The 14,658-nt window shown below is 42.9% G+C and overlaps 1 protein-coding gene across 2 annotated transcripts in view; it reads right to left on the bottom strand.

The window, feature by feature from the left end:
• The window catches only part of NCKAP1 (NCK associated protein 1), a 104,070-nt gene that overhangs the window by 59,745 nt on the left and 29,667 nt on the right, over positions 1 to 14,658 (bottom strand). For both annotated transcript variants that reach the window (XM_077272578.1, XM_077272577.1), the window contains 5 exons: positions 14,415 to 14,507; positions 7,056 to 7,112; positions 5,933 to 6,075; positions 5,668 to 5,758; positions 65 to 202 (listed from right to left, as the gene is read on the bottom strand). In XM_077272578.1, coding sequence (XP_077128693.1) covers positions 65 to 202; positions 5,668 to 5,758; positions 5,933 to 6,075; positions 7,056 to 7,112; positions 14,415 to 14,507 — 522 coding nt within the window. The remainder of the gene's footprint in view (positions 1 to 64; positions 203 to 5,667; positions 5,759 to 5,932; positions 6,076 to 7,055; positions 7,113 to 14,414; positions 14,508 to 14,658) is intronic.

Below are 14,658 nucleotides of genomic sequence, written 5' to 3'. Positions count from 1 at the left end.
ATGTAAGAAACGAGAGATATTCAGAAGATTGGAGCACGAATAAAAAACACACAAGGTTGTGTACCGTATCGGACTGTGCGGGGTTCAGCATTGTACTCGGGGCACTGATGAGGCTGAGAAGTTGAGCATTCCTCCACTGTTCTGCTGAAAGGTTTCTTCGAGGGTAAACCATCTGAAGTGAAATTAGAGCATCTGACAAAGACTAAGGGAAAAGAAAAACAAGAAATGTAAATCTCTGCATTACAGAACAATGACCGAAATAATCATTCTGCAATAAAAGCGCTGATAAATAGGCTCCATTATAATAATGGCATCTAATAACGGACCGACAGAGCCAAGATCGGCATTTTGGAAGCTGTTAAATTGTTCGCTGTACTGCAAAGCTAATGAAAAGCCGATCAGCTGAGAAAAAAATCCACGGTTACATTATGATCTGCACTATCTGCGAGGAGGAAACTCATCAACAGCAGAAATGACGGCCTTTCAGAAAGGATGTGGAATCCAAGGAGCATAATATAATGAAGCTTCATTTTGCATTTCTCGTTGCAAAAGTATATTCAAGATGGAAATGTATCAAATATAAAAGAATGGAAGTTACAAAGACATTTCTTAGCAAGAAAAGGGCACTTATCTCAGCTGAAGACTTTGCCTCATTTTTCAAGCAGAAGATTGATAACATCAGAGACAGTTTTGGTCAACAACCCCCAGAGCCCTTCCTCCCGACTTCCCAGCCCTCCACCTCCAAAACCAACTTCTCCACCATTACAGAAGATCAACTCTCCACTCTACTCTCAAGATCGCATCTCACCACCTGTGCACTTGACCCGCTCCCATCCCACTTCATCCCAAACCTCACCACAGTCTACATCCCAACCCTAACCCATCTCTTCAACTATCACTAACAACTGGTGTTTTCCCCTCAAGCTTTAAACATGCCTCCATCACACCTATCCTCAAAAAGCCCTCTCTTGACCCATCTTCTGTATCTAGCTATTGCCCTATATCACTTCTCCCCTATGCCTCCAAACTACTGGAACAACACGTCTACCTTGAACTGTCCTCCCATCTCTCTTCTTGCTCCCTCTTTGACAGCTTACAATCTGGCTTCCGGTCACACCACTCCACTGAAACTGCATTATCTAAGGTCACAATGACCTCTTAACCGCCAACAGCAAGCGACACTACTCTGTCCTCCTCCTCCTCGAACTGTCGGCTGCCTTTGACACAGTGGACCATTCCCTATTATTACAGACCCTCTCATCCTTTGGCATCACAGACTTGGCCCTATCCTGGATCTCGTCATACCTAACAGACCGGACATTCAGCGTCTCCCACTCACACACCACCTCCTCACCTCGCCCCCTATCTGTTGGAGTCCCACAAGGTTCAGTTCTAGGGCCCCTGCTCTTCTCCATTTACACTTTTGGCCTGGGACAGCTCATAGAATCTCATGGCTTTCACCTCTATGCTGATGACACACAGATCTACATCTCTGGACCAGATATCACCTCCCTACTAACCAAAATCCCTCAATGTCTATCCGCTATTTCATCCTTCTTCTCTGCTAGATTTCTGAAACTTAACATGGACAAAACAGAATTCATCATCTTTCCCCCATCTCACGCGACCTCCCCAACGAACCTATCCATTACAGTAAAGGGCTGCCCACTCTCCCCAGTCCCACAAGCTCACTGCCTCGGGGTAATCCTTGACACTGATCTCTCCTTCAAACCACATATCCAAGCCCTTTCCACTTCCTGCCGACTTCAACTCAAAAATATTTCACGAATCCGTACATTCCTCAACCAAGAATCTGCAAAAACCCTAGTCCATGACCTCATCATCTCTCGCCTTGACTACTGCAACCTCCTGCTCTGTGGCCTCCCCTCTAACACTCTTGCACCCCTCCAATCTATTCTAAACTCTGCTGCCCGACTAATCCACCTGTCCCCCTGCTATTCCCCGGCCTCTCCCCTCTGTCAATCCCTTCACTGGCTCCCCATTACCCAGAGTCTCCAGTACAAAACCCTAACCATAACGTACAAAGCCATCCACAACCTGTCTCCTCCATACATCTGTGACCTCGTCTCCCGGTACTTACCTACACGCAACCTCCGATCCTCACAAGATCTCCTTCTCTACTCCCCTCTTATCTCCTCTTCCCACAATCGTATACAAGATTTCTCTCGCTTATCACCCCTACTCTGGAACTCTCTACCACAACACATCAGACTCTCGCCTACCATCGAAATCTTCAAAAAGAGCCTGAAGACCCACCTCTTCTGAAAAGCCTACAACCTGCAGTAACCACCGATCGACCAAACCGCTGCATGACCAGCTCTATCCTCACCTACTGTATCCTCACCCATCCCTTGTAGATTGTGAGCCATCGCAGGCAGGGTCCTCTCTCCTCCTGTACCAGTTGTGACTTGTATTGTTTAAGATTATTGTACTTGTTTTTATTATGTATACCCCTCCTTACATGTAAAGAGCTATGGAATAAATGGTGCTATAACAAATAATAATAATAATAGGGAAGGAAGGAATGTGAAAAAGGAAGGAAGGAAGGAAGGTGAAAAAGGAAGGAAGGTGAAAATGGAAGGAAGGTGATAAGGGAAGAAAGGAAGGTGAAAAGGGAAGGAAGGTGAAAAAGGAAGGAAGGAAGGAAGGTAGGAGAAAAGGAAGGAAGGAAGGAAGAAGAAAAAGGAAGGAAAGAGAAAAAGAAAGGAAGGAAGCCTATGACACTTGTTATAGGCGGTCTTCACATCTCGTTTTTTTTTTACTACCTCAGAAATATATATCTAAAAGAATTCCTGGGAAAGGAGAAGCATCAGACCAGATCATGCGTGTACAGTGGCATAGCAAAAAGCTAGCCATGGACTCCTTTTATATTATTTAAATAAAAGAAAAGGAAGGAAGGTGAAAAAGGAAGGAAGGTGAAAAAGGAAGGGTGAAAAAGGAAGGAAGGTGAAAAAGGAAGGAAGGTGAAAAAGGAAGGAAGGTGAAAAAGGAAGGAAGGTGAAAAAGGAAGGAAGGAAGGTGAAAGAGGAAAGAAAGTGAAAAAGGAAGGAAGGAAAGAAGGTGAAAAATGAAGGAAGGAAGGAAGGAAGGAAGGAAGGAAGGAAGGAAGGAAAGAGAAAAAGGAAGGAAGGAAGGAAGGAAAGAGAAAAAGGAAGGAAGGAAAGAGAAAAAGGAAGGAAGGAAGGTGAAAAAGGAAGGAAGGAAGGAAGGAAGGAAGGAAGGAAGGAAAGAGAAAAAGGAAGGAAGGAAGGAAGGAAAGAGAAAAAGGAAGGAAGGAAGGAAGGAAAGAGAAAAAGGAAGGAAGGAAGGAAGGAAGGAAGGAAGGAAGGAAAGAGAAAAAGGAAGGAAGGAAGGAAGGAAGGAAGGAAAGAGAAAAAGGAAGGAAGGAAGGAAGGAAGGAAGGAAGGAAGGAAGGAAAGAGAAAAAGGAAGGAAGGAAGGTGAAAATGGAAGGAATGTGAAAAAGGAAGGAAAAAAGGTAGGAGAAAAGGAATGAAGAAAGGAAGAAGAAAGGAAGGAAAGAAGAAGAAAGGAAGGAAGGAAAAAAGGAGAAAAGGGAAGGAAGGAGAAAAGGGAAGGAAGGAGAAAAGGGAAGGAAGGAGAAAAGGGAAGGAAGGAGAAAAGGGAAGGAAGGAGAAAAGGGAAGGAAGGAGAAAAGGGAAGGAAGGAGAAAAGGGAAGGAAGGAGAAAAGGGAAGGAAGGAGAAAAGGGAAGGAAGGAGAAAAGGGAAGGAAGGAGAAAAGGGAAGGAAGGAGAAAAGGGAAGGAAGGAGAAAAGGGAAGGAAGGAGAAAAGGGAAGGAAGGAGAAAAGGGAAGGAAGGAGAAAAGGGAAGGAAGGAGAAAAGGGAAGGAAGGTGAAAAAGGAAGGAAGGCGAAAAAGGAAGGAAGGCGAAAAAGGAAGGAAGGCGAAAAAGGAAGGAAGGCGAAAAAGGAAAAAAAGGAAGGCGAAAAAGGAAAAAAAGGAAGGCGAAAAAGAAAGGAAAGAGAAAAAAGAAAGGAAGGAAGGAAAAATGGAAGGAAGGAAAAAAGGGAAGGAAGAAAAAAATGGAAGGAAGGAGAAAAGGGAAGGAAGGAGAAAAAGGATGCATGGTTCACATTTCTTTATTTTGCCTCTCTGCACAAGAAAGGGTTGTAAACTAAGATTTCCTATGCATTAAAGTAATGGTGTATTAATGAATACTGGCACATTATATGCCAAAAATAGAGTCTTATTGTAAACTGGGTGCATGGTGGCCTATTATCACGTTTAGTGAGCATGCTTGTACACGTGAGCCCATTTTCAATGCCAGCTTGTGGATAAGTCAAAACTCAGTCCTTGCTGGTTGTCAGACTTGCGTTCCTGTGTGCTGCGGATGGCAGCGTACTTCTTCCTTGCAGCTCCGCCTATTGCTGGTTGCGTCCTGCGTACCTATGTTTAATATTGGGTACACAGGGACACGCGTTGTATGGGGAGGTGTCCGCATGCGGCGATTTGAGGTGTGTGGCGCCCGCACGGAAACGCTAAATTTGCACCTCAAATCGCCGCATGCGGACACCTCTGCATGTCCCTGCATACCAAATCTTAAATATAAGTACGCAGGGAAACGAAGGATGCAGCCGGCAATAAGCGGAGCTTCACGGAGGAATTACGCTGCCATCTGCCTTAGATAGAAGCTTGTAGTCTTGTCTGAATCTCGGACCTGGACGACTTCACACCGCTTTTAACGTGCGTTTAAAGGGAACCTGTAATGTTGGGAAATACCTGCAGATATTGTGGTAATCTGAAGTTGCATTGCATTTACATCCTGTTTGAATGGAAAATTTAAGCAGCAGCTACAGGGAGAAATAAAGTTGCATTTTCACTACAGCCACTCTCTTCCAGTCACCGGGGTGATGCAGGGAGTGGATACAGTCACTGCTTCCTATACAATGAGGTGGCTGTGATTACACCCCACCACGACAGCTCTATATAATGTGTGTGCAGCGTTATGTACACAGATGGCTGCCAATCAATGCACAAGAAGTGATGACTGCGTACTCACTGTGCAGTAAGCGGAGACTGTAGCCGCTGCCGGACGTCTGGAAGAGAGCAGCTGCAGGGAGGATAAGACTTCATATTCTCCCTGTAGCGGCTGCTCCAGGAAGCTGGTTTGCCAGTGACATTCGCCGTTTTGTTCCTTGGCTGACCGTACACTTTAGATGGCTGTTGTCTGAACGATACTTCGGCCAAACCTTCAGGCGACGGCCAAACCTTCAGGCGACAGCCATCCCCGTCACCTATCCCATACACAGGAGCGCTAGTTCAACCGAGCACCTCGGTACACTCTAAGAGAAAGATGCCAAATGACATCTCAGCGGGCAGCTTCGACCCGTGAGAACAATGTGATCGGTAATCCGAAATCGGACATGATTAATTGAAATCTCCCCCAATTATTAGTTGGCCGGCGCCCCCATACACATTAGGCTATGGCAAGGGTCGGCTGACATTACTCAAATATGTAGAGACCACGCTGTCCTGCAGTTATGATCCTCACGTCTCAGGACTGCTCCGGGGTTCCACCGATCCTTATCGATTGGCATTCGTTCATGGGCAACGTGTGTTAACAGGGATACGAGAACATTTTAATGCACAGAACCAAGATTCAGGGTTTTACCATATTATACTAACCTTACTGTGGGGTACAAATTCTTCCATCATCTTTTTTAGAGGATTTTCATAATCTACGATCATCTGTCCAAGTCGAGGATATTCTCGATCACTAAAAAGGGATGACACGGAAAAGAATATAGCGCGATATCTCAAATCTGGCTGCATTAAAAACTATAGCCAGAGCTCCTATTAAATGTTAAACTAGAACAGACTCCACTTTGTCCCTAAATACAGGGCAGAGCGAACAGAACATCTTAAGAAAGGCCTTCTCAGACACACCTACCTGGCCCCGTGAGTCATTTCATGAGAGTAGTTGTACAGTCCTATAATTGCTTTCCTTTCCTCAATCCGAGACAGCATTATCATTAGTGTAGTGTAGGTTATGATCAGATCTAAGTAGTTCTTGGTTAGATCAAAGTTGACAGTCTGCAAAATGGAATATAAGCAGTTAGTATCAATATGAACCCCAAGATAAACTAAAAGAGGGGCTCCATGATGCCTAAGTGTTAAGGTCCCCTGCACGGGTGGTGTCTGGGGGGCGAACACTGCAGGGTATCTACCACACGGATAGACCCCTAGTAACAAAATATAGGCAGGAGTAATCTAATCTTAGGCTATGTTCACACGTTCAGGATTTGTTGCCGAGAAATCAAGTGCAAATGTGATGGCAGGAAAAAAGCTGCATAAAACACATCTGTTTTGCCACTTTTTCCCATTCATTAGAATGGGTGAAAAAGCTGCAAATACAAAAACCCAACATGACACCGCTTCAAATCTGCAACGTGTGCGTGAGATTTCAGAAATCCCAATCACTTTGTTGGGACAGCAAAACGCTGCATTTTTTGCAGCAAAAACTAGTGTAAAAAAAATGCTGTAAAAATGCGACATATGAACATAGCCTCAGTTTGTAATGATAGATCTGTGCACCTAAAGCTAATGGCTCCACTGAGGAGTTAAACTATTTTGCTCACTGATACCAGTGTGGCCCTGGACATTGTTGGGGTAACAAGTCAGCTCAGGACATTTCTTCCCTCCTAAATATTCCACAATTGTGGAAGAATTGAGTGAGTCCAAAGCTCCACCGGTATGAACACCAGCATAAAAACGGTGTCCCGCGAGCTTCGTGGCATGGGTTTCCCTGGCTGAGCAGCTGCATGCAAGCCGTACATCACCAAGCACAATGACAAGTGTTGGAAAGAGTGGTGTAAAATTGCCGACACCACTGGAATCTGGAGTGACAGATCACGCTTCTCTATATGGCATCTGATGGAGGAGTCCACGTTTGGTGCCTGACTGCACTGTGCTAGCTGTAGGTGTAATGTGTCGGGGTCTCAATACTTTTGCTCATATAGTGTATCTTTTTTTATGAAGAAAGGTAGAACAGCATCTAAAACATTTATACTTACAATATCAAAGAAAACTTGACACACGTCAATAGTGTTAAGCAGCTCACACACGTGATCCTGAAAATTAACAATACACATTTACAGTCCAATCCACAGTAAATGTAGGAAACCTGGGAATCATCACTACTACAGAGGCGGACAGCTAAATTACAGCAACGTGTGACTAAACATGTTACAGAAGCACTTCTCCTCCTCCCATCACAGTTGTTATCCTCTTAATATATTGCCGTCATCGTATTATATAGCACTGTGCACTTACAATTGCTCATTTTTGCTTTCTACCCAGATAATTCTTCTGTTTCCATTAGGTCTATGACATCACATGATTAATAACTGACTAGCTGCATCTTTCTAAGCTCTATGTAGAAACAGGAGGTCAATTTTCCCTGTATGAGTCATCAGTCGCTGCAAAAGTCCCTGGTAAGGGGGAGGAGGGAGCAACTGGGACAGAGGTTGAGGGGGGATGATAAATGCAGGGACAAGAGACTTCCTGTTTCTATATAGAACAGAGAAAAGAGAAGAATTATCTGGGTAGAAAGGCAAAATGAGCAATTGTAAGTGCACAGTGCTATATAATGTGATGACAGCAATATATTAAGAGGATAAAAACTTTGATGGGAAGAGGATTGTTTCTTTAAGGATTAAAAGGTAAATGAGGCGGACTATTCAGGAGCTGGATGCTCGAAGACATACAGCAACCATAACATACTGAGCTATACTGCTATACTGCTGGGTTTGCACACAGATTTCAGACCAATTAAGGCGCATTTTCTTCTGTTATTTCACTTTTGGATGCATTAGACCAGGGGTGGGAAATTTGTTTTCCCAAGGGTCACATGAGCAGCTGTGACTGTTGTGGAGGACAGAACCAACAGGCTGAAGATAAAGGTTCTCACTATTAATTGCAATGCTCAATTAAGAAATAAGTATGTCGATTAGCTACAAAAAGGCTTATCCTAACATATCACTATATATATATATATATATATATATATATATATATATATATATATATATATATATATATATATATATATATATATATACACACACACACATACACATATATACGTACACACACTAGATGGTGGCCCGATTCTAACGCATCGGGTATTCTAGAATATGTATGCAATTTGTAAATGTACAGCAATTTGGTTCATCAGTTCAGCATCACACTTTTCGTTTTCTTTTAGGTTCATCCTTTGTTCTGTAGCCTCATTTGTATCAATGATGTATAATTGTGCAAATTTTGGTGGTTGTCCTATTTCTGGGTGAAGTGTTCCAGTGCGGTGGTAGATCTGGCCGTGAATTTTAAAACAATACGGTGCGAATCCAGGGGGGCAGTGCAATGTTGGCACCGAATGAAGCAAACACATGAGAACTGTTGATGCTTCTGATATTTTCCATGAAATTTCTACTGTGTTGATGCATTCCTTTCATTAACTGCTCAAACAGAGCTGAGTAGTGAGTTCTCGGTAGCATAACTTTTCCTTTTTGGCAGCATTGAGTAAACTGATTGTCAGATGGTTTTTCATCAATGAAATTCAGAGAGTCGCATTTAGAGCAAACTGCATTCATATTCCCACAGTAGTGTTCATGAATTGTACTTTCATTGTCTGTTACGTAATGTGCAAGTTGTTGAATATTGTCCTGGTCGTGCCTTAGTTGGTAGTAGAGCATTTGTTTTTTATGAATTTGGCGATCATGTTGTTCCTGTCGTACAACAGTTTGTTGTGGTGTCTCCGGTTGGCGACGTTGTCTGTGAGATTCCACATCCTGGGCTTGTCTAGCAGCAGTTTGTTGTGGTGTCTCCTGTTCCCGAAGTTGTCGTTTTCTTGCTGCTGCTGCTGCTTTTCTGTCATCCCCATTGGCGTATTTTCGTTTACGACCCATTCTAAGATAGAAACACAGGGAGATGCCGCCCATACAGGGAGACGCAAGCACACACCCTACACAATGGCGGCACTTGACAGCAGTGGAGGACAATGATGATTCCAGAATTCGCAGCAGACTGTGCCCGTCGCTGATTGGTTGAGGCCGGCTGATCTCGACCAATCAGCAAGGCGGAATTTCCGAGACAGACAATTAGACCCTTAGACAACACAATGGCGGCACTTGACAGCAGTGGAGGACAATGCCCGTCGCTGATTGGTCGAGGCCGTCTGGCCTCGACCAATCAGAGACGCGGGATTTCCAGGTCAGACAGACAATTAAACCCTTAGACAATTATATATATAGAAGATATACATTATATATATATATATATATAGAAGATATACATTATATATATATATATATATATATATATATATATATATATATATATATATATATATATATATATATATATATACAGTGCCTACAAGTAGTATTCAACCCCCTGCAGATTTAGCAGGTTTAATAAGATGCAAATAAGTTAGAGCCTTCAAACTTCAAACAAGAGCAGGATTTATTAACAGATGCATAAATCTTACAAACCAAAAAGGTTTGTTGCTCAGTTAAATTTTTATAAATTTTAAACATAAAAGTGTGGGTCAATTATTATTCAACCCCTAGGTTTAATATTTGTGGAATAACCTTTGTATGCAATTACAGCTAATAATCGTCTTTTATAAGACCTGATCAGGCCGGCACAGGTCTCTGGAGTTATCTTGGCCCACTCCTCCATGCAGATCTTCTCCAAGTTATCTAGGTTCTTTGGGTGTCTCATGTGGACTTTAATCTTGAGCTCCTTCCACAAGTTTTCAATTGGGTTAAGGTCAGGAGACTGACTAGGCCACTGCAACACCTTGATTTTTTGCCTCTTGAACCAGGCCTTGGTTTTCTTGGCTGTGTGCTTTGGGTCGTTGTCTTGTTGGAAGATGAAATGACGACCCATCTTAAGATCCTTGATGGAGGAGCGGAGGTTCTTGGCCAAAATCTCCAGGTAGGCCGTGCTATCCATCTTCCCATGGATGCGGACCAGATGGCCAGGCCCCTTGGCTGAGAAACAGCCCCACAGCATGATGCTGCCACTACCATGCTTGACTGTAGGGATGGTATTCTTGGGGTCGTATGCAGTGCCATCCAGTCTCCAAACGTCACGTGTGTGGTTGGCACCAAAGATCTCGATCTTGGTCTCATCAGACCAGAGAACCTTGAACCAGTCAGTCTCAGAGTCCTCCAAGTGATCATGAGCAAACTGTAGATGAGCCTTGACATGACGCTTTGAAAGTAAAGGTACCTTACGGGCTCGTCTGGAACGGAGACCATTGCGGTGGAGTACGTTACTTATGGTATTGACTGAAACCAATGTCCCCACTGCCATGAGATCTTCCCGGAGCTCCTTCCTTGTTGTCCTTGGGTTAGCCTTGACTCTTCGGACAAGCCTGGCCTCGGCACGGGAGGAAACTTTCAAAGGCTGTCCAGGCCGTGGAAGGCTAACAGTAGTTCCATAAGCCTTCCACTTCCGGATGATGCTCCCAACAGTGGAGACAGGTAGGCCCAACTCCTTGGAAAGGGTTTTGTACCCCTTGCCAGCCTTGTGACCCTCCACGATCTTGTCTCTGATGGCCTTGGAATGCTCCTTTGTCTTTCCCATGTTGACCATGTATGAGTGCTGTTCACAAGTTTGGGGAGGGTCTTAAATAGTCAGAAAAGGCTGGAAAAAGAGATAATTAATCCAAACATGTGAAGCTCATTGTTCTTTGTGCCTGAACTACTTCTTAATACTTTAGGGGAACCAAACAGAATTCTGGTGGGTTGAGGGGTTGAATAATAAATGACCCTCTGAAAAGACTTTTCACAATTTAAAAATAAAATAAACAAAGAAATAACATTCTTTTTTGCTGCAGTGCATTTCACACTTCCAGGCTGATCTACAGTCCAAATGTCACAATGCCAAGTTAATTCCAAATGTGTAAACCTGCTAAATCTGCAGGGGGTTGAATACTACTTGTAGGCACTGTGCATGTGTATATATATATATATATATATATATATATATATATATATATATATATATATATATATATATATATATATATATATATATATATATATATATATATACACATACATATACACACAACAAAAAAGAAAGACAGGGGGTCGGCACCACTGCCAACATGAAGCTGCAGACCACTGATAACCACAGGTACGGCTTCAATGCCGGTATGATAGGATGCTATGTTCCAAGATCTCGGGTGCTGTATCCAGAAAAAACAAATCCGTCCACTTGTACAATAGAAAAAAGAAAAGCACTCACCGATCTGAAAAATCCTTAGCTTTATCGAGTCTTCATTAAAGAGAGTCCATGGCCGGGAGAGTGAGGAAAGGAGTTAGTGCCTGGTATACGGCCGCCATTCTGACCTGCTCGCACTAACTCCTTTCCTCACTCTCCCGGATATATATATATATATATATATATATATATAATGCAAAGTAGGAATGCTTTCAGCAGTAGAAGTGTTAATAACTTACTTTTAAAAATTAACAAAATACAAAGTGAATAAACAAAATTTTAATCAAATCAATATTTGGTGTGACCCCACTTTGCCTTCAAAACAGCATGAATTCTTCTAGGTCTGTTGCACAATGTCTGGGATTTTGCAGGATTATATAGTCAGATGTATGAGTAACCAACAAACAGGCAATAATCATCAATTTCATATATAGGGTGAAACAGTGAATAACTGAAGCGTTCACCGGTGTAAAGGCAAAAAGGAAGTCTGTTAGCAGCAAAAAATATGTTCAAGCCAAGTAAAGGCAATCATCCAAACATTTAAAGGGACTGTCAGCACAAAATGACTGTTCAATCAATGCACAGCGCTCGGTGCACCACAGCGGGGCCAATCATTTACATACAACGTCCCACCTGCTTGTTTTCCCTCTACCTTCACCCTTCTCCAGCCCTATGAAACCAGAACTGTCAATCAAAGAAGAGGGTGGAAAGAGGGGAAAACCAAGCAGATGGAAGGTGTACAGCATATACATGATTTGCCCCGCCATGAAGCACCGAGTGGCGGGACGCAGTTGAACAGTCATCCTGTGCTGACAGAGTCCCTTTAACTGCACCGTCCCACCTGCTTGTTTTCCATCTATCTTCACCCTTCTTGGCTCTATAAACCCAAAACTGCCAATCAAGAAAGACAAGGGGTGAGGGAGGGGGAGAGAAGTGGAGACAGCCAGAAAACAAGTAGGTGAAAAGCTGCATTTTAATGTTTGACCAAGCCAAGGGTTTTCAGAGCACCTGTGCCTGGTTTGAACTGGTATTCTGTGCTGACAGGCTCCCTTTAAAAAAGTGTGAGGAACAGCCAAACTCTGCTGCAAAGGTGAGGTTGTGGAAGACAGTCATGTCACAGGTGTTAGTTACATCATGGCAAGGCTGAGCAAAGCAACAAGACACAAGGTAGTTATATTGCATCAGCAAGGTCTCTACCAGGCAAAGATTTTGAAAGCAGACTGGGGTTTCAAGATGCTCTGTTCAACTGATCAGTCAAAATTTCAAATATGGCTGTATAAAAGGCAATTTGTTAGCCAAAGATTTGGACAGAGAAACAATGAGTGTCTGCAGGCAACAGTGAAGCATGGTGGAGGTTACTTGCAAGTTTGGGGCTGCATTTAAGCAAAAGGAATTGGGGATTTGGTTAAGAATAAATGGAGTCCTCAATGCTGAGAACTGCAGGTAGATACTTATCTATCATACAATACTATCAGAGGGGCATATGATTTGCTCCAAATTTATTCTGCAGCAAAACAACGACCTCAAACATGCAGCCAATATTATTAAGAACTATCTTCAGAATAAAGTAGAACAAAAAGTCCTGGAAGTGATGATATGGCGCCCACAGAGCCCCGATATCAACATCATTGAGTCTGTGGGGGATTACATGAACAAGCAGAAGGATTTGACATCCACAGAAGATCTGTGGTTAGTGCGCCAAGATGTTTGGAACAACCTCCCCTCCAGAGTTCCTTCAAATACTGTGAGCGAGTGTTACATAGAAGAAATTACCGTATGTTGTTTTTAACTCAAAGGATGATCACACCAAATATTGATCTGATTTCTCTTTGGTTCATTAATTTTGCATTTTGTTAATTGCTAAAAATAAACTATTAACACTTCTATTTTTTAAAGCATTTTTACTTTGCACCATTTTTTCACACCAGCCTACAACTTTTGCACAGTACTGCATGCCCTCTTCAAAAGATTTTTTTAATCTGTATTTCTCATAAGAGATCATAAAAAGATCTCTGGTAAAAGGTTTACTATTTATCGCTCACTTCTTCCAGTGTAACATGGGCATCCATGGAGAACAGCTTAGTACAGATGAGAGAAGTCAGTGGCAGATCTGGGCTTTCTAGGACCCAGCAGGTCTGTTATGCCAAGCAGAGACCTGGCAATCATATGATCGCCAGGTTCTTTCAGAAGCATCAGCCATGCAAAGCTGTTTGTTGGATAGCATTTGCAGAACGCTTTGTGGCCGGTAAAGTAGAAGTCAGAAGGTACAAAAAACAAACAAACAAAAAAAAAAAAATACTTCTATCTTCTTCTTGGTGGTCCCCAGCTGAGCACTGACCTACCTCTGTTATGCTGCAGGAGTTTAAAGGGAATCTGTCAGCAGGTTTTTGCCATCTCATCTGAGAACAGCGTAATGTAGGCAATGAGATCATGATTCCATTGATGTGTCACTTAGATTACTGGGTGCAGCCGTTCTGACACAATCAGAGCTTTTAGATTTAGAATAAAGCAGAGCTGAGTAAACTAACCCCGCCCACACCAGGCTCTCTATGTACATAGTGCATAGACAGTGAGCTGCTTATCACAGGATGGGACGTTGCTGAGAAAGCTAACTCCGCCCACACCAAGCTCTCTGTGTACATAGTGCATAGACAGTGAGCTGCTTATCACAGGATGGGGCGTTGCTGAGAAAGCTAACCCTGCCCACACCAGGCTCTCTATGTACATAGTGCACAGACAGTGAGATGCCCATCACAGGATGGGCCGTAGTCTGGCAATATTAACCTCTTAGTGATTAATCCTTCACAGTTAGTAAACAACAGTACGCACTTTGACAAATGACACATCCCTGAATTCTGTGTTTTAGCCTCTATCTCCTGCTGTCTTCCGATTACATAGCAAAAACCTGCTGACAGATTCCCTTTAAACTCTATTCTGTAAATTAACAATGGGATGGGGCTAAAGCCCAGGATCAAGCGCCGTAAATGTACAGCTTTGAGTCGCTTTTGGGTTGAATAATAGGTCACTTTCTGGTGGCACATTCCCTTTGATTCAGGGAACTGGATTCCCTCATATCTGATAATAGGATCCATAACAAGAGACACTGCTATTAAGTAGGAGACGAAGGTGACACTTACCTTAAATTCCATAACATCCACAAAAGTAAAGTAGTAAAGTGCCAAATTTTTCAGAATCTCCGACTTCTCTTTTTGGAGTTGTGCAAGCTGTTGCTGTAAAATTCGGAATACAAATATTCAGTCTATATCGGATATTCGCGGCATGACATCAGAATGAGACATCCTAATCAGACAGCCTCCTACTCGCAGCTTGGTAACCCTAGAAGTCCGATACCATACTTACCAACCAACTAGGGACATACAA

Source organism: Ranitomeya variabilis, chromosome 7, assembly GCF_051348905.1.
Source record: "Ranitomeya variabilis isolate aRanVar5 chromosome 7, aRanVar5.hap1, whole genome shotgun sequence".
In the NCBI taxonomy this organism is placed as follows: Eukaryota; Metazoa; Chordata; class Amphibia; order Anura; family Dendrobatidae; genus Ranitomeya; species Ranitomeya variabilis.
This window is presented reverse-complemented; position numbering and strand designations above follow the sequence as displayed.